This window comes from Leucoraja erinacea, chromosome 13 (assembly GCF_028641065.1).
Source record: "Leucoraja erinacea ecotype New England chromosome 13, Leri_hhj_1, whole genome shotgun sequence".
NCBI lineage: Eukaryota > Metazoa > Chordata > Chondrichthyes > Rajiformes > Rajidae > Leucoraja > Leucoraja erinaceus.
Genome location: NC_073389.1, coordinates 40,336,125 through 40,363,515, shown reverse-complemented (window position 1 = coordinate 40,363,515; position 27,391 = coordinate 40,336,125). Strand labels below are relative to the sequence as shown.

Here is a 27,391-nt window from a genome sequence, read left to right as displayed (position 1 = left end):
CAATTAAATGCAGGATATCTACATTTTGGCAACATTTTAGAAGTCCATGGAAGGAAGGGTGACAGCTGCTTCTGCTGCCAAAATACACTATATGTGATGTTATACAGAGCAATTAAAAACATTATCAGATATTTTGCCATGGATTCAGCACTACCTCAACATTCTCACACCCAACTTTTTCCATCTGGAGGTTGTTATTAGGACTGCAAGGAAATGGTAACTACCTTTTCTAATCATTACGGCAACATTATTCAAAGCAGTTGATTAACACTTGCAAGACCTTCTTGCAAGGAAAGAAAGCGGTTTGTCCAACCTCTCCTTATAGCCAATACACTGATCCAGGCAACATTCTGGTGAACCTCTTCTGCATTCTGTCCAAAGTCTACTCATAGTGGCAACCAAAACTGTGCAAAAGGCTACAAATGTGGTCTAACCAAAGTTTTATACAACGACACTATAAATTCCGAACTATTACACTCAATGCTCTGTTTGATGAATGCAAGCATACTGTAAACATTCTACACCACCTATTCACTTGCATTGCACTTTCAGGGACCTATGGACTTGTACCTCAAGTACTATCTGTACATCAATGCTTCTAAGGGTCGTGCCATTAATGCTATACTTTCGGCTTACATTTTATCTCCCGAAATGCAAACGTTCACATTTAAACTCGATCTGCCATGCCAATTTCCAGTTTATCTATATCCTGCTGAATCCTTTGACACTTTCCTCATCATCCCCAATGCCAATTTATATGTCATATGTGAACGTACTCATCAGACCACCTACATTTTCAGCTAGAGATATCACAAACAACAGAAATCTCAGAACTGATCCTTGTGACCTCCACCCGCCACAGATTTCCAGTCAGAGCAACACTCCTCCTTCACTACTCATTCCCCAGGTATCCCATGTGATATAATATTCTGAACCAGTCTACCATGAGGGACCTTGTCAAATAGGTTATTGAAGTCCATATACACAACATCCACTGCCCTATTCTTGTCAATGTCACTTCTTATAAAAATCTGAATTGAATTTTGGAGACAGTATCACCCCAACACAAGGCCATGCTGACTTTTCTTTTCAAGTCCATGCTTTTCTAAATGTGAGTAAATCCTGTTCCAAAGAATTTTCTCCAGTAATTTTCCTACCACTTCAACCTTTATCCATAATAATGTTTCTCAAGGGTCAACCACACCATGCCCTAGAATATCAACATATCCTTCTCTAGGGTGGCACAGTGGCACAGCGGTTGAGTTGCTTCCTTACAGTGCCAGAGATCCGAGTTCGATCCTGTCTAAGGGTGCTATCTATAGAGAGTTTGTACGTTCCCCCTGTAACTGCGTGGGTTTTCTCTGGATGCTCCGGTTTCCTCCCACATTACAAATGCGTGCAGGTTTGAAGGAAAGAACTAGTGTATCGGTGATTGTTGGTCGGCACGGACCTTGTGAGCCGAAGGGCTTGTTGTTACACTGTATCTCTAAACTTCCCTGCTCTCACCATCCTCCATGTCTTCTTCCTCACTGGTGAATATCAATATGAAATACTGATTCAGATTCTCATCTATTTCCCCTGGCTGCAGGCATATGTTCCCTCCTTTGTCTGTGAGTGGACCTATCCTTGCCCTAGCCACTCCCATACCTTAAATATATGTATAATATTTCTCCTTAAACCTTATTACCCTTCCGATTCCTAGTTTAAGTGCTTTTCTGCTTTGTTTATATTCCTCAAAGGCCTTGTTCAATTTTAGCTACTTAAACTCTGTTTCCTTTTTACTTGTGGCTAAACTTGCAATATCTCTTGTCATCCAGAGTTCCTGAGCTTTTCCAGCCTTATCTTTCATCCTCAGAATAACAAGCTGGTCATGAATTCCAACCAGCTGGCCTTTAAAGGATTCCCACATGTCATATGTGGATTCAACATTCAACCCGCCCCACCCCAAACAGCCACTACTGATCTGCTCTCCCCAGTTCCAATGTAATGATCATCTGAGGACCAGTCTGATCCCTATCCAAAACTATCTTAAACGTTATGAAATTATGCTTTTTTCCTCCCTTTTACTGCATTCTTACCTTTACACAATTTGGGAAGGAACAGTGAGTTTCAGCCAATAGTGTACAATTACATGAAGGTTAAGTTAATATGGAGATACGTTTTTGTCGTCTCGTAGCGGTAGTCTCCTATTGAACAAGTCCCTCTATTGAACGAGGCCATTAAAAAACATAATAGTCAAGCATCAGGAACTTGTTTATTTTCCAAGTTCTGTGAAGGGTTTTTCACCTGAAACATTAAGTTTGCTTCTTTTTCCACAGATTCTGCTTGACCTGCTGAGTGGTAACAGCATTTTCTGTTTTATATCAGAATTCCAGCATCGGCAGATTTTAGATTTTTTTAGATTTACTTGTAAATAAAACTATAACATAATCTTTCATTAATCATCTTGGATCACTTCAGAAAGTGAGAATTAGAATGAAAAGTGTTCCAATACATTGAAAAACAACATAAATTGGTCCAAAATATCGTGATCTAAATAATAATAATGGACGTCATTCTGATCACTTCAGATTCATTCGGGGAAGTGTTCAGAGTTGTTATGGACAACTCCTGCAAACTGTCCAACAGTAACGGAAAAAGAAAGTCGTTTGTGCTTTCTTATCTTGAGGTTTAGGTTATATTCCATGCATTCAATTAGGAAAAATCAATAAATAGGTGCTGACAACTAATATAATACTAATGCCACTTATTGCGATGCTTATGTCATCTAATGAAAATGACGGAAACGTTTTGTCACAATATGCAGGATACTTAGATGGTTCGGTGGCCTGTTTATTATTTTTGCAGTATTTAAAAAATATTATTACACATTTTAAAATAAATTACCAACTGTTTCTGGACTGACGTGTTGTGATAGAATTTGTTCCAGATACTGACTCTGACTTAATCGGAAACACTGATAAAGTGAGAAAAATAAAAAAGTTTTTTTTTCTTTTCACTGGCATCACAAACAATCCACATGTCTGGAAGGGTGGGTACAATGCAGATTTTTAAATTATATTCCACATATAGAAATATCATGACCAAATCAACCACTTAGCTACGTTAGGAAAAGTTGCTGCACGACAACCAGTGTAGAAAGTGCTATTGTTCTCCATTTAATATCAAATCAAATCTGTAAGTATTTGAGTAAAATGTTCAACGGAAGCTGACATGAGATGGGTGACAGCATCCCCGCTTTCTTGCAGAGCAATGGCCCAGCTTTAATCTTTGCACATCAGGGCATTAGCTAGTTTGCAGCTGTTAACATAGTACTTCTTTTGAAGGAGATGTTGAGTTTATGGTGTTCCAAAGTGTTTCATATCTAAAGAATTTCCTCTAAAGTATAGGTAATATAGGCAACACACATTAGTCTGGCTGCACACCGAGGCCCAATGAAGCTGAATGGGACTTGATCTGTTTGTAGTTACTTGAGGGAAAATGTTGGTCCTTGGTTGTTATGATAAGAATAACTATTGCAGTAAACCATCTTATTTATCTGCTAAAAATGGCACAGTGCTGGAGTAACTCCAGTCCTGGAGTAAGTCAGCAGGTCCGATAGGATCTTTAGAGTACATGGATTCTTATTTTTCTGCTGCTTTGTTGATCCCCAAATGAAGAGCAATTTGGATCCAACATGAATCATACGTTCTTCAATGAGGTGAAAATATCGAGCTTTGAAATGCAGTTATCAATTGTATTGTATTATTGTATTACTTTGAAGACCCAGCATTCAAATGACCCGGCTATTCAAATGCAAGCTATCAGCTCACTAAAGTATTGAGCTTAGCCAAGCGGTCAGTCAACACGTTCTTGTTTTGACAGCACTCTAGTGGTACTAATTGCAGACAGACATTATTTGTATTAACTTTACTGTCAATCCCAATTAGATTGTCACCTGTGTTTACAAGTTAAGTAATACAACATTTTAACTTGCAATTTGAGCAGTTCATTAAAGTAACAAATATCTTGACTTTTATTTGCATTTAATTCTCAGATGAATTAAAATAAAATTGCACATTATGCATTAATTGACCTTCAGTCTTCAAAACTAACAGCAAGCTTGTCTAATTTTATATGTGCGTAGATAAATCAAGGCACCGATTGCATGGAATGATTTAGTTTTTTGCTTTTCAACAAATAATCATAATTTAACTTTATTCCAGTTACAATAATGTCAATATCATGTTCAGCTGGTGCACCTTCATTTCTGAAATTCCACTGTTAGCATCTGTTCTGAAATTTGTGAATACAGTAAAATTACATCAATGCAGCATGCTTGTGGATGAGCAGATTTTCCTGATTATCGTATCTTATGTTACTAATACTCCAATGCTCTTTTCATTTATTGTTTGTAGGTGTTATACAGTATAATAATATGAAAAACTTTTGAGAGATTGTGATAAACAGAATGACGTGATTTTCAAGAGAGTGGAAGAACTGGTGTGAAAGGACGCATGGGAACTGGTTCCCGGCTATATGAAAGGGTGCAGGAACTGATGCCCCGCTGTGTGAGAGAGAGTAATGGAATTAGGACCCTGATGTATTAAAGAGAACCTAGGAATCAGGGCTCTGGTGTGTTCAAAGTGAGCAGTAGAAGCAGCAACCAGTGAACCAGATGCCAAACTATTGGAATTGGAACAGTCGGATAGTGAATTATCGTTGTACTATTGTTTCAACATGGGGATCCCATGATGTTTATTTGAAAATACTAGTGCAGACCAAATTTAATATAATTGCATTCATGTTCATAACTTCCAATCAGCGATCAGTTATAAAGTTCTAACACACACACACACACACACACACACACACACACACACACACACACACACACACACACACACACACACACACACACACACACACACACACACACACACACACACACACACACACACACACACAGAATGTTCCACTTGAATATGCTGCTAACCAGTTATTAAAAACAATTTTAAAAAGCATTTGTGAAAAAGTGAATAATTCATACATGTTAAACAGTATTTCTACCACACTTCTATTTTTGAAAATAAAAGTATTTTAATGAATTAAGAGCAAAATATATAAAGTGCTGGAGGAACTTATATATTTCCTCCAGCAATATATAAGGTCGGGCAGCATCTATGAAGTGGAATGGACAGATGACGTTTTGGTTCGGGACCTTTCTCAAGTCTGAAGAAGGGTTCTGTCCAAAATGTTGTCTGTCCATTTCCCTTCACAGATGCTGCCTGACCTGTTCAGTTCTTCCAGCTTTTCGTCTTTTTGTTCAAGTTTCAGGCAGTTGAAGGCTATTGCGTCTTTCTTAATGTAGAGTCCTGTTCTCCAAAATGCCTTTCTTTAGTTTATTTTTGAGAAATATTTGTGCCATTGACAAATAGAATAAAATTGACTAAAATCTAACCCATGGGTTTTTCATTGTAGCTATAAATATTATGAAGCAATTTGTCCATTTCCTACTGGAATTCCACATTACAACATTGTGAATTTCAGTGTTTAACTGGTGTCTATAACGGTGGACCATAGAATACACTTTTGCTAACTTACCGTTCGCGTTCTTGTTCAAGGAGGTTGGTGAACTCGTCACTCTTTTCCATGTACTCCACGTGCTTTTTTTTCTCGTCATCCAAATCGTCTATTGTCTGCTTGTGAGATCTTTCTACGAGGAGTAGTTGCTCCAACATCCGCCTGTGAGTCTCTTTCTGTTTCTCAACTAGTCTGTCAAGCTGCATTTAAAATAACATTATGAGTATTTGTATGCCGTAAAATCTGTTAATTACAAATACATTAAGTTAAAAATTAATAATTACAGCTGGAGTGTCATTATGCATTTTACTGGAGTCTTTCTGTAACTTGTGTAACCATTTAGAAAACAATAAGGAAATATGTATCAATTCCAACCAACAATTTTTTGTGATCATGCTCAGGGTAAAAATATTGGCATGGTCCACAACTTCACAGTAAATGATTTCTATTTCAATCAAGAGTGTTAACTGAAAGTTTGAATAGTCAGAAGTGGAATTTATTTTTAACTAGCAGATTTAGCCTCATTCGAGAAATAGAAATCCGGAAAAAGGCGGTGGGTTAAGCAGCATCCATGAATGCAAAAGGTGTATGTCGATATTTAGGATCAAAACCTAGGTTCAGAAAGGGTTTAGTTGAGAGATAAGGCGCAGAAACAGGCCCTTCGGCCCACCGAGTCCGCACCGACCAGTACATTAACACTATCCTTCACACACTAGGGACAATTCATACCAAACCAATTTACCTACAAACCTGCACGTCTTTGTGTATGAGGAAACTGAAGATCTTGAAGAAAATCCACGCAGGTCACGGGTACAAACTCCGTACAGACAGCACCAGGAGTCGGGATCAAACCCGGGTCTCTGGTGCTGCAAGCGCTGTAAAAGGCCTGTCCCACTTGGGCCGTCATTTACGTGACAGGCCAGTAGCGACTGACGTGCGCCGGTCGCGCGCATCATCATGCGTCCGCACAGCCGTCTGGAGCACATGACGTCATTTGAAGATCGACACAAAATGCAGGAGTAACTCAGCGGTACCGGCAGCATCTCTGGAGAGAAGGAATGGATGATGTTTCGGGTTGAGACTCTTCTTCAGTCTGAAGAAGGGTCTCAATTCAATTCAATTCAATTCAATGATATTTATTTTTCCGTTAGGAACTTTGGTTTCTGCAGCCGTACAACAAAAAGAAACAATTTTACAAGACACACAACCAATTCAATTTACACTCACAATTCATTGCCTCCTCACTGTGATGGAAGGCAAAGTCTTGTCTCTCGACCCGAAACGTCACCCATTGCTTCTCTCCAGAGATGCTGCCGGTCCCTTTGAGTTACTCCAGCATTTTGTGTCTATCTCCAATCGTCTTGGCCCCGCTCTGGGAGTAGAAGTGGGGGCGGATCCGGATCCGCAACGGCCGTGAGCCCCAGGCCGAGCTCGGCGATCATTTGCCTGCTTCTGCTTCTGCTGCTGTTGGAGGTGAGACGTTGCGCCGTGCCAGGGTCTTGGGCCTGTCCCACTTTGGCCGTCAGTTCCGCGACAGGCCGGTGGCGCGCGAAGATTTTGTGCAGGACCAAGTCCACACTCCTCCACGCCTTATGGCAGCAACATTACCACTGCGCCACCGTGCCGCCCCTCTGGTGGCTAGCAATAGAAGGTTCCCAAACCCCATCATCTCCTATCCCCGGCCTAAACTTCATCACCACAATATCCTTTTCCCTTGAATCAGAGTACTGACAAGCTTAGTGTTCTTTCTTCTATAAAAGTGTAACTTTGGGACACCTGTTCGCACTTCTGTAAAATTCTGCCTTCGTACAATCGCTGGTGAAACCATCAGCTGTATTTTATTTACCTTTGCAATTAACTACATTGATGCATTTTTGGAGGACTTTCTTATTCTATTTTCTATAAACCATGTGGGTCAGTTCCCATATGGGGTGACACAGTTGCGCAGCGGGAGAGTTACTGCCTCACAGCGCTGGAGAACCTGACTATGGGTGCTGTCTGTACGGAGTTTGTACGCTCTCCCTCTGACTGCATGGGTCTCCTCCAGGCGCTCTGGCTTCCTCCCACATTCCAAAGACGTGTAGGTTGGCCTCTGTAAATTGTTCCCAGGGTGGGATAGAACCAGTGAGTATTGGACCTGAAACGTTAACTGCTCTTTCCTCGGATGCCACCTAACCTGCTGAGTATTTCCAGCATGTTCTGTTTTTATTTCAGATTAATTATTTGTGGATCGGCTGTTTTCACACACCTGAAACTTGGAGAGAGATATTTGATGAAAATAACTGAATCCAGGCTATGAGCCAATTTTAAGACACAATATTATATTTGCTGTGAAAAGCTATATTCACTGCTGACTTCGATAAACTGCATTGATTTAAATGTTAAAATAAATTAAGCCAAAAGAGGAACCATGTTTAATTGCTCCACAAAGGCATTACTTGATGTTGTATGTGTTGGTCACACTAGGATATTACGAGGACTGGATTTAATATTCCATTCCCACAACAGCCAACAGTTATAACTTGTTTTTTTTAATGAGAAGTAATTATAGAGATGAGGTGCCTCCTTTGCTGACACTGTTCTGCTCAATAAAGGCAGATATTGTAAAGAAATACACGTCAATGTTCTCCAATCAAAGTCAAAGTCAAAGTAGCCTTTATTGTCATTCAGACCTTGCGGTCTGAACGAAATTGTGTTGCCTTGCAGTCCTACATATAGTAAAAATAACAAAAACACACAATAAACACAAATTAACATCCACCACTGTGAGTTCACCAGGCACCTCCTCACTGATGGAAGGCAAAAGTCTTTGTCTCTTCCCTTCTTATTCTCCCTCTGCGCCGAGGCGATCCAGGCTTCAGATCCTATCTTTGCTTCAGATGTTGTGACCCCGCCGGGCGATGGTAAGTAATGTCAGTCCCGCGGCTGAATCCGAGCTCCGCAAACGGTCAGGTTCAACTCCGCGGCCCGGGGCGGTCGAAGCTGCCGAAGCTGCGGCCCTCCAGTCCAGCGGACGCAGCTGTTGTTGTGGGTGCTCCGGAGAACAGGTCACCAACCTGTGGCCTGCGAGCTCCCGACGATGTCGTCCACTAGGCCCGCGGTCGGGTCGGGTGGCCGCTGCCGCCGGAACACTGCCCCAGCTCCGAGGCCGGGTCGCCGCTGCCGCTGCCTCAGCTCCGAGGCCGCCAGCTCCGCTATTAGGCCTCGGCGCAGGCGGAGACGGAGACGGGGGATACGACAAGAGAAGTCGCATCCCCCCAAAGGAAGAGACCAAAAACAAAAAACCCCCCCCCCCCCCCCCCCCCCCCCCCCCCGATTTCACACCACACCCCCACACACACACATAAGACAACCTAATAACCAAAAATTAACTAAAACAGGACAAAAGAACAACAAAAAAAAGAAAAAAAATCAGACGGAGTGCAGGCGAGCCGCAGCTGCTAAGGCAGCGCCGCAATCTTATATTTGGTCTTTCATGTATTGGTCTTTAAAGTAAAATAAATTTAAAATAAAATTATTCTGGGCATTTGTAATCACCAATCATTATAATGAAGTGCTGACAAACATCTCAACCTTGGTAGAGTTTGAACCTCTTTCTAATCTATTCTGAAACTTGGCTTTTAATTATGTTTATTTACATCTCAAATTAAATGGAAGGCTCCTATGAAAATATGTCAGTTTAGAATATGCTAAACTATTCTTGCAATCGTATCACCCTGATTCATACTTGTTCATATGATGATCAGAACTATCAAGTAAAGAAAATGGAACTCCAGCACAATGGATGATACTTAATGATATAATTCCTGTCACACACAGTCAATCTATGGCTGTCTGTAGTATTTCCTTTTGGTCAAATAGCCAAAGACTTGTCCTCGGCATGTACATGAGGAGTAACTGTTGAACAAGGCACTGATAAACTGCCAGCATCCATAAACATTATTCCCCAAACATATGCACCGGGACTGAGGTAGTGAAAGTCTTTATGTGGCTAGTCATTGTACTGAAAAGCTTAGGTTGGTCTGAGTTTAGATTTATACTTGAGGTTAGTTTAATTATACTATACAACAGCATTTAAAGGGGTAACATAGAAGATAGGTGCAGGAGTAGGCCATTCAGCCCTTTGAACCAGCACCGCCATTCAAAATGATCGTGGCTGATCAATATGATCATGCTGATCTTCTAAAATCAGTACCCCGTTCCTGCTTTCTCCCCATATTCCTTGATTGCGTTAGCCCCAAGAGTTATATCTAACTCTCTCTGGAATATATCCAGTATGTGGCAGATAATTCCACAGATTCACAACTCTCTGGGTGAAAAGGTTTTTTCTGCATCTCAGTCCTAAATGGCCTACCCGTTATTCTTAAACTGTGACTGACCCCTGGTTCTGGACTCCACCAACATCGGGTACATTTTTCCTGCATCTAACCTATCCAATCCTTTAAGAATTTTACATGTTTCTATAAGATCGCCTCACATCATTCTAAATGGCAGTGAATATAAGCCCGTCGATCCATTCTTTTATCAGATGTCAGTCGCACCATCCCGGGAATTAACCTGATGAACCTACGCTGCACTCCCTCAATAGCAAGAATGTCCTGCCTCAAATGCGGCGACCAAAACTGCACACAATACTCCAGGTGTGGTCTCACCCTGTACAACTGCAGTAGGACCTCCTTGCTCTAGTACTCAAATCCTCGCTATGAAGGCCAAAATGTAATTTGCTTTCTTCACTGCCTCCTGTACCTGCATGTTTACTTTCAGTGACTGATGTACAAGGACACCCAGGTCTCGTTGCACCTCCCCTTTTCCTAAACTGGGTAGTATTTGCTTCATGCAGATAGAGTACAATTTCTGCGTAGCTTACTCATGTGCAGCCTGAACATGTGTGCAAGTGTTTCTGCCATGTGGAACTCAACTTGCAGGCACATTTCTGACTTGCGATCTGTGTGGGCTATGAGCAGTTCACAGGAATGGAATCTGCATTAACCTGGTGATAAAGCATATCAGCTGAATACAACTGGCCTGGCTAGAGCCCTCACCACGTCCTCAGGATCTGCATGGTTGGACCAGCTGTCAGGAGTAAACACACACTTTAACCGCTCACTATCCATTTGGAGGACACCATCTGCTTTAAGAAGACCACTCTTATCTGTGTACCCCAGCAAAGCAAGGAAGTCTGCCATATTGACTACTGCCCAGTGGCTCTGACATCCACAGTCATGAAGTGCATCAAAAGGCTGGTCATTGTGCACATTAATTCTAGCTTTCTAGACAGCCTGAACCTTCTGCAGTTTGTCTTTCATCACAACAGGCCCACACCAGATGCCATCTCCCTTAGGTTTAGGTTTATTATTGTCACATGTACCAAGTACAGTGAAATGCTTTATTTTGTATGCTATCCAATTAGATCAGATAATACTATACATAAATACAATCAAGTCAAACTGAAGGGCAAAGGGGAAGATACAGTGTGCAGAATAGAACATTGTAGTGCATTTGTTCCATTGACAAAGTACAATGTCTGCAATGGGGTAGAGGTTAATCGGCCAATACGCTAACTTATGGAAAGACAGTTCAACAGCCTGATAACAGAGGTGAAGAAGTTGTTCTTAAGTCTGGTGGTGCGTGCTTTCAAGCTTCCAAATCTTTTGCCCAATGGAATCAAGGAAAAGAAGGAATGACCATCGTGGGACAAGTCTTTGATTATGTTGGCTACATTTCAGAGGCGGTGAAATCTAGATAGAGTTAATGGTAGGAAGTCTGGTTGGTGTGATGGACTGGGCTACATCTACAACTCTCTGCAATTTCTCGCAGTCTTGAGCAGAGCTTTCCCAAACCAAACTGTGATACAACCCAACGATGTGCTTTCTATGATGCATCTGTAGAAGTTATAGGAGTCATTTGCAACATGCCGAACTTCAGTCTTCTCAGGAAATAGAGGTGTTGGTGTGCCTTTTTGGTTGTTGCATCAATGTGATTGGTCGACGACAGAACAATGGTAATATTTAGCCAAGGAACACCAAGCTCTCAACCATTTCCACCTGCACCTTTGATGCCAATTGGGCCATGTACTCAACCACGCTTCCTGAAATTGATATCTAGTTCCTTTATTTTGCTAACATTGAGGGAGAGGTTGTTGTCTGAACACCATGTTGCTAAGTTCTAAATCCCATTCCTGTACTCCGTCTCGTCATTGTTCATGAGTGTCCCACCGCAACACCAAACCTGTAAGCGCAGTTAGAGCTGAATTTGACCGCACAGTCATGAGTGTAGGGAGTATAGTAGGGGACTGAGAACACATCCTTGCAGGGCACCAGTGTTAAGAATTATTGTGAAGGAGATGGTGTCACATATCACTAATTGTGGACTATAGGTCAGAAGGTCAAGGATCCAATGGCAGAGGAGTTTACTGATTCATATGTCCTGTAGTTTGGACATGACTTGTATCTGGAACATCTAGATAACAAGGACACCTATGTAATGACAACCTCTTACTTCAACACCATAATTTCATCCAAACTCAAGGACCTAGGAGTCAGCAGCTCCTCTGCCACTGGATCCTTGACCTTCTCAGCCCCTTTCAATACTCCCTATCGTATAGGATGCACAGTGTATAATATTACACTCCCTTTATTCATGACTGTGCAGCCAAATTCTGCTCTCGCACCATCTACAAGTTTGCAGGTTTACAATTCACAATTTTTAACAAAGCCAATTAACCTGCAAACCTGTATGTCTTTGTATTGTGGGAGAAAACCGGAGCACCCAGAGAATGTACAAACTCTTTACAGACAGCGCCCGTAGTCGGGATCGAACCTGGGTCTCTGGCGCTGTAAGGCAGCAACTTTACCGACGTGCCGTCCCTTTCGGAAAGTGTAATGGCGTACACGCCACAATCAGCACAAATGGAACCAAAGTGGAAATGCTTGAGAGTTCATTGGGGTAAATATCACAAACATTTGTTGTGGACAAACCACAGTGAAGCTGCGGCCAAAAAAGCAGACCACTGCCTTAACTTCCTCAGGAGACTAAGTACGTTCTGCATATCTCCAATAACTCTTACCATCTTCTACAGATTACTGCTATGCTATTAAATTGCTTCACAACTTGGTTGGCAACAGCTTTGCAGAAGACTGCAAGAAATAGCAGAGTTGGGGATGTGGCCCAGTCCTTCACACAGGCCAGCCTCTCCACTATCGACTCCATCTAGACTTGATGCTGCCTCTGGAAAACAGCCAACAAAATCCGACCGATCAGTTCCTTTTCTCCCCTCTATCGTCAGGCAGAACATACAAAAAAGTGAAGGCACACACCAGCAGACTCAGGAATAGCCTCTGTTATCAGACAACTGAGTGTCATAAGTTAGGGGCTCATAAGTTAGGGGCTAGTTCTGATCTTCCAAACTATCTTCAATGTGGACACTGGACTTTTTCTCTGAAACTGTAAACTGCAACACTATATTCTGCACTCTGGTATTTTTCTCTTTGTACAGCTTGATGTACTTATGTATGGCACAATTGTACTCGTATAAAGTATGATCTGATTTAATTGGATAGCACGCAAATAAAATGTTGTTATGGTATCTCAGTATATATGACAATAATAGACCAATACCTGTATTTGGCATCCATATTCTCCTGCAGGCAGTTGTTAGGCCAAAGTTTCATAGCATTTGCCAATGTAAACAATAACCTAAAAGGCAAGAAACCCATGGTGCCTTGTTGGATTTCAAGTGGCTTCCTTATTTTATTACTGGATAGGGACAGAGAAAATGATAACAACGTTTCATATTAAATGTTATAATAGAACTTGCTCTTTGTTTATAATTTGGCAATTAATTAGAGTTCTACAGAAAAGCTTTAGGTTGTTTGCATAAACTACATACCTCTACCATTGGTTTTTCATAGATGTCTTCCTGATGTGAATCGGTTTTTGCTTGGATTGTGTCTCGTTGCAGAGCTTGTAGTACTTTTGTTGGCAGAACAAATCCATACTGTGCTTCCAGAAGTGCTAAGTCAATTTTTTCTGCTTTTAGTACAGTTATGACTTCATCTCGAGCCTAAATAAATGCACGAGAAGTTTACTGATTATATTGAATACCATCAAATTATTCTTGAGTGTTTAAGAAGGAACTGCAGATGCTGGAAAATCGAAGGTAGATAAAAGTGCTGGAGAAACTCAGCGGGTGCAGCAGCATCTATGGAGCGAAGGAAATAGGCAACGTTTCGGGCCGAAACGTTGCCTATTTCCTTTGCTCCATAGATGCTGCTGCACCCGCTGAGTTTCTCCAGCACTTTTGTCTACCTTCTTGAGTGTTTAGATGTTTTGGGGTGAACTTGCTTGGCAGAAATTAAAAATGTCTCCCTTTGTAATGCAATGAAAACATTGCCATGTTCATCAATATTAATATGATTATATTATTATAAATATTATTATAAATTAGAAGCCATGTTTATTTTTCATGTTATGTTGGTTAGGTTAGTCCAGTTTTGAGTTAAATGTCTCTTGGGTACAAAATAAAATAGAACTGTCTGAAATATAAAGGTGACCTTCCAATCTGATGCAATTGGTAAATTGGCTTTACATATCAGTGCATGCTCTGTTCTCACTTTTCGGGAACATTCATTTTCTGTCCTGTTTTATTACCCCCATCCCTGGTCTTGAGGTCAGGTCTTACTGATTAAAATGTGTTGTCTGCAGAAAACAATGTTTCTGTGGGTTAATTTTTTGTATGCAAATTATAGCTTAAATTGATGTGCACAAGGTGACAGAAACAGATAATAACTAATATGCAAAATAAAACCATGTTGCATTCCGTCACTGGTGAAAACAGAAACTGATAAAGTGAGTTATTGCTGTGCCTCGCAGAAAATAATTGCTTGAGAAATTAGATTTATAGCTGCTGTGATATTAATAAATCTATTCAATTTCCATAAAGAGGAAGAAATCTAGTGATTGAAACTTATTAGATTTGTGTACCACATAGTTATTAGCTGGAAGAACCAAATAGTAATTTCTCATTAAAGATATTTTTAATCTTTTAAATTGCGTAGATATGTTCCAAATTATCTTGTCCAAGTGAAAAATGCTTTGGAAAACATGGCTACAAGGGCGACATGGTGGCGCAGCGGTAGAGTCGCTGCCTAACAGCGCCAGCGACCCGGCTTTGATCCTGACCACGGGTGCTGTCTGTATGGAGCACTTTTAAGTTGTCTTTCCTTTTGTTTGTCAATACATTGTAATGTCAGTAATTAATTGCTGTGAGTATTTTTTCATCATTTAAATCATGTGTCTTTCCATGCAGTATTGGCCATCACCGACTTGAGAAGGGAAGCCGCAGTTCGGGAACCTGAGGAAATATCAGGTAAGATTTTTTTTTTCAAAATTCCAACTGATATAGCTGCTTAGATTTATAAATATGTAGATTGATTTATAAACATATAAATGGAAAATATTCACATTCTTTTTGTGTTATGATGTGCTGCTTGAACTTCGGTCTGGTGATGATTTTATGAAATTAGTCTTAAAATCAACGATGCAACGACTCCAGAGTACCATAAAACCCTGACAACCAGCACTCTCAGAACTTTGACAATGCCCAACGATTATATTTTCAGGACAAGTGGGTGTAATTTCTATTTATACCCTAACCCATGTTTTTAAATGATAGACTGTATTATAATACATTTTCCAGAGATCCAGAAAAGATGAAAGGCAGAGCAGGAAGGTGAGAGGAAAGGGAGGGCAGGAAGCAGACCCCTAGTAGTGGGAACCAGGAAGGCAGGGCATTGGTGGGTGGGAAAGGGAGGCTGTGAATGAGGGCTTGGGTGAGTGGAAAGAGTGCATGATTTCCCAATCATCAGTGGTGTACTTGCATTTAACTTAACCATTTGCTAATTTTATTTTAAACATGATTCAATCAGATCATTGGCAAGTATTCTTGTTTCAAACTTTAAAAAATGTTAGATATAATGGAGATTACTGACCTCTACTTCACCTTCAAGAACACTGAGCAGAAATAACAGGTCATCTCGAGAAAGATCGTCATGCTTTTTGGACGACGTCCTTGTTTTATGGTTTCTCAAAACGGTGCCTGTCTCTTCCATGTAGTCTCTTTCTCTTTGGTTGTTTATCTTAATTGCTCCTGAGTGTAATTCGTCCTTCTCAGAATTTTGATGACGTGATCTTGGCCTTTGATGCAACCTTTTATTCTTGGATGAGCTTTCCAGGCTGTTGCTTCTTGAACGCATCTCCAACTACGATAGTTTAAAACACATCTGTACTTTTGGATGAAATTAATGAAATTATCTGAATTTTCATTCAAAAGAGCAGTCTCAATTAAACATAGCTAAATATTTTTACTATTTTAAAACCATTGATACATAAAGAGAATAAAAATGAGGACATTTGCGACGACGATATATCATCTGAAAGCCTATAGATAGTTTCAATACGTTTTTTCTTTAATCATACTGCTCCAAATATAAATATGGGAAATTAATAGAATGTCTTTGAGTACACCAAGATTGGAGGGCAGCGGAACAACTCCGGGACTGTTTGGAGTCTGTAGACTGGGCAATGTTCAGGGACTCGGCAACGGACCTGAATGAATTTGCCACAGTCGTTACAGACTTCATAAAGAAATGTGGGGAGGACTTCATCCCAACAAAAACCTTCTGAGTGTTTCCTAACCAGAAGCTTTGGATGAACCATGAGATCTGCATTCTTCTGAAGACCAGGTCCCGGGCATTCAGGTCTGGAGATACAGAGGTTTACAAGAGGTTCAGATACGACCTTGGTAAGGCCATCAAAAAGGCCAAAAGGGACCTGCTCCAAGCTGGAGGATGAGACGGATGTTTGGCAACTGTGGCAGGGCTTGAATGCCATCACCTCCTACAAGGTGAAATCAGGAGGCAGCTCAAATGTCAGCGAAGCATCACTCCCTGACGAGCTCAATATGTTTTACGCACGCTTTGATAGGGAGAATACTGATGCGCCTTTCTGAGCCCCCATTCGCCGTGATGGCATTTCGGTCACAGTCACAGAGGCTTACATGAGAAAATCCTTCAGAGGGGTGAACACTCGGAAAGTGCCTGGACCTGATGGTATACCCGGGCGTGTTTTAAAAACCTGTGTGGACCAACTGGCTGGAGTTTTTACGGACATTTTCAACCTCTCACTTCTGAGGTCTTAGGTTCTCTCCTGCTTTACAAGGGCATTAATAATACCGGTGCCCAAGAAGAGCAAGGCAACGTGCCTCACTGACTATCGACTAGTGGCACTAACGTCTGTGGTGATGAAGTGCTTAGAGAGGTTGATCATGGTGCAAATCAACTCATACCTCGACAAAAACCTGGACTCACTGCAGTTCGCTTACTGCCACAACAGATCAACGGTGGATGCGATCTCACTGGCTCTACACTCTGCTCTGGACCACTTGGACAACAAAAACACATATGTCAGGCTGTTATTCATTGACTACAGCTCAGCATTTAATACAATCATCCCCTTCAAGCTGGTTACCAAGCGCTAAGATCTGGGTCTCTGCGCATCCCTCTGCAATTGGATCCTCGACTTCCTCATTTATAGTCCGTATTGGTGCAAATGTGTCATCCTCGATAACAATCAGCACGAGAGCACCTCAAGGCTGCGTGCTCAGCCCCCTCCTGCACTCACTCTATACCAGTGGTTCCCAACGTGTGGTGTACGCCCCACAGGGGGGCAATTTGATTTTTAAGGGGGGCAATTGAGCGCGACTGAGGAGGTCTGGGAACTGGATTTTCCATCAGGTCAAGTTCGCCGTTACGACACCACTTTTTTGGGTAAAAACGTTATACATGATCACCGGAGACGTCGACGAAGCGCGCGAGGCCATGTTCTTTTGAAGCTTGTTTAAACCAAGGTATTGGCGTTTTAAGCTTCTTCAGCTGAAACGGAGTTCACTTTTAAAATGATAAGAATTATATATCACCACATGGGGGTGGGGGGCATCAGGATTTTAGAGGTGATTAGGTGGGGCATGGCCAAAAAAAGGTTGGGAACCACTGCTCTATACTCATGACTGCGTAGCCAGACATAGTGTGAACTACATCATCAAGTTCGCCGATGACACCACTGTTGTGGGACGTATCACTGATGGAGATGAGTCAGAGTATAGAAGTGAGATCGACCGATTGACCAAATGGTGCCAGCACAATAACCTGGCTCTCAACACCATCAAAACCAAGGAACTGATTGTGGACTTTGGAAGGGGTAGGATGGGGACCCACAGTCCCGTTTATATCAACGGGTCGATGGTGGAACGGGTCAAGAACTTCAAATTCCTGGGCGTGCATATTTCTGAAGATCTCTCCTGGTCCCAGAACACTGATGCAATCATAAAGAAAGCACATCAGTGCCTCTACTTTTTGAGAAGATTACGGAGAGTCGGTATGTCAAGGAGGACTCTCTCGAACTTCTACAGGTGCACAGTAGAGAGCATGCTGACCGGTTGCATCGTGGCTTGGTTCGGCAACCTGAGTGTCCAGGGGCGGAAAAGGCTGCAAAAAGTTGTAAACACTTTCCAGTCCATCATCGGCTCTGACCTCCCTACCATCAAGGGGATCTATCGCAGGCGCTGCCTCATAAAGGCTGCCAGCATCATCAAAGACCCACACCATCCTGGCCACACACTCATCTCTCCGCTGCCATCAGGTAGAAGGTACAGGAGCTTGAAAACGGCAGCATCCAGGTTCAGGAACAGCTGCTTCCCCACTGCCATGACCAATAAACACAACTTCAAACAAACTCTGAACTATAACAGCCTTTTGCACTTTATCTGTGTATTTGTGTGTGTATATATATATATTCTAAGGTATATGGTCACACTGATCTGATCTGATCTGTATTTATGCCTAAAATATTCAGTCGTGCTACAGCAAGCAAGAATTTCATTGTCCTATCTGGGACACACGACAATAAACTCTCTTGACGCTTGACTTGACTCTTTCAAAAGGTTTGCCAATTATTTTGCACATCATAGCAGCTAAATAATAATACTATTTTGGCAAACCTTCAATACAGCAAGAGATATTAGAACACCATTCTAATTTTCCAGTTACAATTTCTAATAATATATTTAATTAAATCACTTATGTATTTAGCTATTTGTGCTGATTTTGATTGATACCCACTCGATTTTTGTGCCAGCATTTAGGAATATCTTTTTTAATCAGATTTTAGGAACCCAGAACGATAGGGAATGAGAATGAGACTGGACATGTGGAACGGTGGAACATAGAGAATACTTTGGTGCTGGTGATCAGAATTCTATTGCATTTAGCAATGTTCTACAGAATAAAAATGGTTCATGAATAATAGTTTTAAATCGGGGTAAGGAGCATTTTATCAGGGAAACATTGACGTTAGTATAGAGAAGTTCATAAGTGATCGGAGCATCATTAGACCATTCGGCCCATCAAGTCTACTCCGCTATCTATTCCATAACCAGGGGCCAAAGTTTAAGAATCCAGAACCAGGGGCCACAGTTTAAGAATACGGAGTAAGCCATTTAGAACGGAGACGAGGAAACACTTTTTCTCACAGAGAGTGGTGAGTCTGTCGAATTCTCTGTCTCAGAGGGCGGTGGAGGCGGGTTCTCTGGATGCTTTCAAGAGAGAGCTAGATAGGGCTCTTAAAAATAGCGTAGTCAGGGGATATGGGGAGAAGGCAGGAACGGGGTACTGATTGGGTATGATCAGCCATGATCACATTGAATGGCGGCGCTGGCTCGAAGGGACGAATGGCCTACTCCTACACCTATTGTCTATTGTCTTTTGCCATTCAATCATGCTTGATCTATCTCACCCTCTCAACTCCACCCTCCTGCCTTCTCCTCATAACCCCTGACATAATAATCAAGAATCTATCTATCTCTACCTTAAAAATATCCATTAACTTGGTCTCCCCAGCCTTCTGTGACATAGAATTCCACAGATTCACCTCCCTCTGAACAAAGATTTCTCATCTCCTTCCTAAAGGAACATCCTTTTATTCTGAGGCTATGACCTATGGTTACTAGACTCTCCCACAAATGGAAGCATCCTCTCCACATCCACTCTATCCAAGCCTTTCGCTATTAAGTAAGTTTCAATAACGTCCCAACTCATTCTTCTAAACTCCAGCGAGTAGAGGCCCAGCAGCGTCAAATGTTCTTCATATGTTAACCTACTCGTTCCTGGGATCTTTCTCGTTAACCTCCTCTAGACCACTCCAACGGCAGCACAACCTTCCTGAGATATGGAGCCCAAAATTGCACACAATTCTCCAAATACAGTCTGACCAATGCCTTATAAAGACTCACCATTACATCTCTGTTTTTGTATTCTAGTCCTCTAAAAATAATTGCTAGCATTTGCCTTCCTTCCTACCGTTTCGATTGCGAAGTATTGGAATTATTTAAACATAGAGAGGGAGAACATATTAAGGTTTAATTTAAATATACAGCATGGAAAGAAGCCCTTCAGCCCACCGAGTCTCCACCAACCAGTGATTACCCGTACATGAGTTCTACCCTACACACTGGGACAATTGACAGAAGCCAATTAACCTACAAACCTGTATTTCTTTGGAATGTGTGACGAAACAGGAGCACCCAGAGAAAACCTACGCAGTCACAGGGAGAACGTACAAACTTTGTACAATCTCTACCCACTGTCAGGATTGAACAGGTCTCTGGCGCTGCAAAGTAGCAACTCTACTGCTGTGCCACTGTTCCAGGGATCCAGCATCTTTACAATTGATTCAATAGACCACAAGCCGTTTAAACAATCCAAGCAGAAAAGGTAAAGCACAGGCCTGGACTATTATTTGCTAACGTTGTTTGACTTTAGAGTGGTACCAAAGGATTTAAGAAACTTAGAGGTTGATAACACCTTTTAAAGCTAGCAAAGAGATTGCAGGAGAGACATTGGTGAGGCAAAAGAAGGCTGGAGGGTGGCTAATATCATGCCTCTATTTATGAAGGACTGCAAAGTAAAACCTGGAAACTATAGACCTGTAACATCTGTGGTAGGAAAGTTACTGGAGACGTTTTTGAGGGAAAAGATATAGGCGCATTTAGAAAGACATGGATTAAATAGGGATAATCAGTGTGGTTTTGTGCATGGGAAATTGTGTCTCACAAATTTGATTGAGTTTTATGAAGAAATAATCAAGAAGATTGATGAGGATAGGGCCATGGGTGTAGTACATGTGGATTTCAGCAATACATTTTCATAATTTCCACATGATAAGCTACCCTCGATACAGAATTGGTAGAAAGCAGAGAGTGGTGGTGGAAGGTTGTTTTTCGGAGTGGAGGCCTGTGTCTATTGGTATGCCTCAGTTATTGATGCAGGTCCCATTGCTATTTGCAATTTGTATGAGAATGTGCACAAAACTATAAGTACGTTTTAAGATTGCAGATGACACTAAAATAGGTGATATCGTAGACGGTGAAGATGGAATTACAGCAGGATCATGTCAACTGGGCGAGTGGGCTGAGGAATCGCAAATGGAGTTTAATTCTTATAAGAGTGAGGTGTTGCATTTTGGGACATCAAATCAGGGCAGGACCTTCACAGTGAACAGTAGGGGCCTGGGGAGTGTTGCAGGTCAGAGGGATACAGGAGCACAAGTACATAGTTACCTGTGGCATCGCAGGTAGGTAGTATGGTGAAGGTGGCTTTGGCTCGTTGGACTTCATCAGTCAGGCAATTGAGTATGGAAGTTGGGATGTTATGTTACAGTTGTACAAGACAATGGTGAGGTTGAACTTGGAGTATTACGTTTAGTTTGGTCAACTGCTATAGGAAAGACACCAGTAAGCTGGAAAGAGTGCAGAAAAGATTTTAGAGAATGATGGCACTACTTGAAAGCCTGAGCTATAGGGAGAGGTTATTTAAACATAGAGAGGGAGAACGTATTAAGGTTTCATTTAAATATACAGCGTGGAAAGAGGCCCTTCAGCCCACTGAGTCTGCACCAACCAGCGATTACCCGTACATGAGTTCTACCCTACACACTGGGACAATTGACTAGGACTTGTTTGGAGTGCAGGAGACTGAGGTGCGATCTTACAGAGCCTTATAAAAGTGTGAGGGACAGAGATAGGGTGAATGCACATAGCCCTTTTCCCAGAGTGGGGAAGTCAAGTAGAGGTCAGCTCGCTAGACTACCACGGTACCTCCCTTGTTAGCGGGTTTGGTGATAGTGTCGGGTTGCTGCAGAGTGAGCAGAGGACTGTGTATTCAGAGGGGGTGAGGGGAGTGAAAGGTTGAGACGGTTGATGTCACGCCAGCAGTTTGAAATGAAAAGGTCTAAAGAGGGTAAAAGGCTGTCCAGGGGAGTCCAAGAGGAGTGGGACTGGTGGAGACCGGAGGAAGGAGAACTGAGGCCTGGTCAATGTTCATGACTTGACCTCAGTGGTATGTGTGACTGTCTATGTCTGCAATCGGGAGGCTCAGACGCATGCATTCAGATATGGTCAATATGTGCTTGAGAGGGTTGTATGTGTATTGGTGGAGAGTATATCCATGCAACTGGGCAACCTTACTTGTCTGGAGAGGGTGAATGCCCTAAATAATATGGGAGACCTTATCACTGGTTGATACTTTTGCAGGGCACCTAGTATCAAGGCTTGGAGTAAGGTTTGGACAGGAAATGTTGGCAGTTCATTCACCGAAGCAGACTAAAACTCTTAAGTAATGATTCTGTAGTTTAGTGCTGACATTTTGTTTTTGGCACCTGCTGACCTCATGTTGATTATTCTGGAGTCACAGCGGTTTCCATTCTGGATCACTTCTCCTCTTTGACATAAAAATGTGATAATAATTAGCTATAGTTTGAACTTGCTCTGTCTGTGGAATGACTTCATATTCAATAGAACTTCCAAATAACAGTAGGAGGCTTTCCATTTCAAGCTGCCTGGTTGATTTGTTTTACTGTTTGTTAAACTGTATCCTTTTGAGTAACTGTTAAAATTGTTTTAGTGTTTCCTTAATGTTGCATGACAGTTTTTCCTTTTAATTGCTGTAAAGTTTGATGTCCATGCCTATCATAGGCAAAGCTACAAAATAATGCAGACACCCTTTACAAAAAGAACTAATCATACATTCAGGCAAATAAGTAAAAATGTTAAGAATAATAAGGCAAACAGATAAACAAGAATTAATTCAAAAGGTCGTAAATGCAATATAAATAAAATCCAGCCTGGTTTTGTATTTGTCTCGTGTGTGCTATTCCTGCAGTTGCATTTACTATTTTGGACCCTGTGAGTTCAAAAGAATTCCAGGCCTAGCTGCTAATGCTGCCTTTAAAGCAAAGAAGTCTGCAAATGTAAGAAAAGTCCCTATCCAAATCGTATGTCCTTTCCCTCCAAGATGCTGCCTGACTCATTGAGTTCCTCTAATACTTTGTATTTTCTTCTGCAAATGTTAGCTAGATCTCAGGTGTGCAAGAACAAACATTGACCTTGATTGTCACTTTACAATTTATTTGCTTATGACGTTTGAGACCTCGCACTTAACTCGAGGTGCTCTCCTAACCAAAACTTTGGCTCAGACTCATACAAAGAAATGTATTCAAGAAAAGAACTGGGCAACACTCTGAATTGAAATTGAGTTGAAGGTGAGAAGAAATGTGGAATGAGATAGTCACCATGGCACACTATATTTTCACCTCTGCTGAAATCAATGAAACATTACCTGCAACCAACTGAACAGAACTAAATCATCGAGACCATATAATGTTAGACATTGAAGAGGAAACATTTGACCCAGTGCAAGCAGGCTAGTTTTTACTAATTTAATCCCAACAACTTTAATCTTCCTGTAGAGGTTACTGGCCATGCCATTTATTTTTTTTCTCATTTAATGAATTTCTCAACTTAAAATAATTTATAGAGTCTGATTTGCCTTCTACCATCGACGACAGATAGCACAATGGGCTAAGAGTTCGGCTGGTGACCGGAAGGTAGCCGGTTCAAATCCCGCTTGGAGTGCATACTGTCGTTGTGTCCTTGGGCAAGACACTTCACCCACCTTTGCCTGTAATGGAATGTTACGGCGGCAGGCGTGGGCACACCGCGACGCCCTGTGTCTCCCTTTCAAGGGAGATGCTAAAAATGCATTTCGTTGTCTCTGTACTGTACACTGACAATGACAATAAATTGAATCATTTCATTTCATTTCATTTCATCCTGCCTAAAATTGTATATTCTAATCTTCATTTTATCTCTCGTGTGACTAGCTATAGCTAATATCACTTCATAACCATTCCACTGAGCGGTTAAAAATAGTCTATCATTATGCAAAGTGTAGGTTAATAGTAATAGGAAATATGGGATGATCTTATCAATTCACAATAAAACAGTGAAAATAACACATCACAAAAAGCATATTTGAAATGGGATAACTTGATTTTATATTTCAAAGTCTCTGCCAGTGTAAGTAAGACTGTCTTATCATTACGCAATTACCCCATGAGCGACAGTGATCTTCTGGGTTCTCCATATCTGTACCTTATATATTTGTATGTCAGACTTATGACTATGTTTATTTATCAACATACTGAAGATTGTATCTTTTCAATATTTCATGAACTTTGTGAACACATCAATTATGATGGTGAGAAAGAAGAATAGTTGGCAAAGGGCAAAACTCCATTTGCTCTCAAGTTTAGCTCCGTGCGTTGCAACAGTATGGCCCATACATCTCCCATATCAGTCATTATTTGGTTACAGACGCTATAGGAGCCTACTTTGTCCAATGTTACCTCATATCATCCATCATCTCTCTGGAGACAATACTTTTTCAGTTTGTCAAACCAAATAAGGTTTCCAAGCAACTTCCAGAAATTCTATGTTTAGAAATCTCAGATTTACAAGTGTTTTTTATATGTACGGTCAGCTTTATTTCCCATTTTCTTTAACTTTTGTCATGGCCGAGGGCTTGGGATGGTAGCCAGTCAGTCTAAAGAGATGTAAAAATGGCTCACAAGCTAAGGCTTAAAGACGTCTTCCAGGTTTGCAATAACATTATTAACTTATTGTTATGATTAACTTATTGAGCAATCTGCATTTATTTGCTATTGTCCTACCATATAAATACAGGATACTTATTAAGTCATGAACACATTGTCTTGGTTTAATTAAAGGTATTTCCAAAAAAATATTTATACTTCAGATACTTAGGCTGTGATTTTATTTGTCAGTTTTATATGGCCATCTGCACGTGAATTGAAATAGTATTTAGCTGTTAAACAAGTCTCTCCCAAGAGACTGTTTTTTAAATGAAAGTAATTACATATAAATGAATACTTCCATTATTGTGTTGAAATAACTAATGTCACACTTTTTTTTTGAGCTCTCTATATTTAATTAAAAGCATACCAAAAATTCTAAAGTCTGAGGCAGTGTGATGTGTATGGTGGGGAGTCTGGTCTGTGTGATAGAATGAGCTACACCCACACCTCTTTGCAATTTCTTGGGCGGAATTGTTTCCAAACCAAGCTGTGATGTAACCCGACAGTCTGCTTTCATCGGAGCATCTATAGATATTTGTGAGAGTCATTGGAGACATGCCAAATTTCCTTAGTCTCCTACAGAAGTAGAGGCTTTGATGCGCCATCTTGGCAGTCACTTCAGTGTGGTTGGCCCGTGACAGATTATTGGTAATATTTATGCCAATGAATTTGAAGCTCTGAAACGATTCCCATTTCAGCATCATTGATGCTGATTTCCGACATTACTCACCACGTTTCCTGAAGTCAAACTCTCCAAAATATAATGGCAGTCATATATATAAACAAATGATCTAACATGCCAACATGAGATGGCATCTAACTTAAAATTGTTGGGAAACAGGCAAGGTCTCTACACCTATACCAACAGTGGAAAGAAACATAGGTGTCTTGATTTGATTAATAATGTTAAGTTTTTAACCATTCATGCCATTAAGCATTACTTACAGAAGATTCTTTCCAGTCAATGGTCGTAGAGCCTTGAATATACTCAGTGACTGAGCCACTACTTTCTTAGGCAGAAAATTGCCAGGAGACCGACTGAGAAAAGAAATCCCTGGACCGTTTCATCTAACATTGGTGACTGCTTTTTCTGAAACTAAGACCTCTTCTGAGTATGTTCAAGAGGGCAGATGTCCTCTCGACATCTACCCTATTAGTCCTCAGATTATCTCTCAGTCATCTAAATTCTAAAGGTACAGGCCCAATCTGCTCAATTTCTCCTCATATGTCAAATCCTTCATCCTAGGAGTCTGACGTCTTGACGTGTTTCTTGCCGTTTTTGCTGTTTTCATTGTCGTTATTTATTTATCTGATACGTTGGAGCTCTGCTCGGGCAGTGTGCCTGAAATTCCATTGTATGTATTTACAATGACAATAAAGTGTATTATCTATATCACTAAAAGTTTGATCTTGACCGCTTTTGACCCACTGTGCTGCGATTTCAGAGAGAACGCCGCCACCTACGGCCATCATTTTTGGCCACCTCGCTCAGAGCCCCCCTCTGCCTTCTGGGAACATAGGATTTTTCCCATCGATGAAAAATCAGAGAGATATTAATGTTTTTAAAAAAATCACCATTCTCTCTGCTGCCCCTACTGGCAGCGGGGGGAGGGATTATAAAACCCGGAAGTGTAGTCTCTGCCAGACCCCAGAAGCGAGAGGTTCACGGCTCTGAGCTGCGGATAACACTGAACGCACGTCTACACAAAGGTGAGTCCCCTCGATGCGGCTGTAATTTGGCTGCTGCCCAATTGTTTACCTCGCCTTTTTTTTTAAAGTTTGGGTTCACAAATGAATTTTGTCAGGTGGCTGCAGCCAAATCATTTGCCTTGGATTTTAAAATTGTTGCAACAGTTGGCTGCCAGCCCAATAATCCGTTCAGCCTACAATGTCTTTACTAGCCCCCTGGAAACCAGTGCCTTCGGCCCGCAACACCCATACTAGCGCAGCAGAAAGCCCCCCCCCGCCCCCCCCCGCACGGCGAGCAATATTGGAATTGGTGGTGAGGTGGAATATTGCGTTGGTGACCAGCCCTACCGTGTGATGCTGGGACCCAACGGGTCCCACTTAGTCTAGTTATTATTATTAACCAAGTAGACCTTATGCAAAATCTCCAGTACAAGCACATGCTTCCTTAAATATGGAGACCACAGCAGTGTAGGGGATTCGGGAAGTTGGCTCATCAACATGTAAAGCCCTTGCACATTTTAATCTGCACTTTCACTGTGGCTGTAACATTTTATTCTGCACTCTTTATTTTCTCTTTTGCACCACCGGTAATGCTCGTGTATGATCTGTCTTGGTTGATCGCTAAACAAAGTTTGTCATTATGTTTTGGTACATGTGGCAATAGAAAACCAATATCAATACCATTTTCCTTACAATAAAGGCCACCATTCTCGTTAGGCTTCTGCATTATTTGTTGTGTCTGTAGACTGACTCTTGAGTTTCATATACTTGAACCCCAAATCCTTTTGCAACTCAACATCATATCATATATCCATCGATATCCATATCAATCTCTATAATTATAAAACTCTGATCTTGGATGTGTGTGGGTGTGTATAATCACATCTGCTCGAAAAAGTGACGCTCTAATAGTAACATTTTTATATATTCTGGTAGAGATTTATCCCGTGGACTCCAAAATCATCTTACCTGAAAGATTCATGCTTTATTTCTTGAGTTATTAATCAAAATGTTCATAAATCTGAAAGAACTTAGAAAAAAAACCTTGCTTTGACGTGATGATGTCACAATGGATCTGCTTTGCCCAGCCTGCACT

At 41.3% G+C, this 27,391-nt stretch overlaps 1 protein-coding gene across 3 annotated transcripts in view; it reads right to left on the bottom strand.

The window, feature by feature from the left end:
- Positions 1–27,391, bottom strand: part of filip1l (filamin A interacting protein 1-like) — a 197,748-nt gene that overhangs the window by 104,650 nt on the left and 65,707 nt on the right. For 2 of the 3 annotated variants that reach the window (XM_055645006.1, XM_055645009.1), the window contains exons 2-4: positions 15,552–15,847; positions 13,451–13,624; positions 5,584–5,762 (exon numbers count right to left, since the gene is read on the bottom strand). In XM_055645006.1, the coding sequence (XP_055500981.1) occupies positions 5,584–5,762; positions 13,451–13,624; positions 15,552–15,815 (617 nt within the window). In that variant the 5' untranslated portion in view covers positions 15,816–15,847. The remainder of the gene's footprint in view (positions 1–5,583; positions 5,763–13,450; positions 13,625–15,551; positions 15,848–27,391) is intronic. The other variant, XM_055645008.1, reaches the window with a different exon arrangement.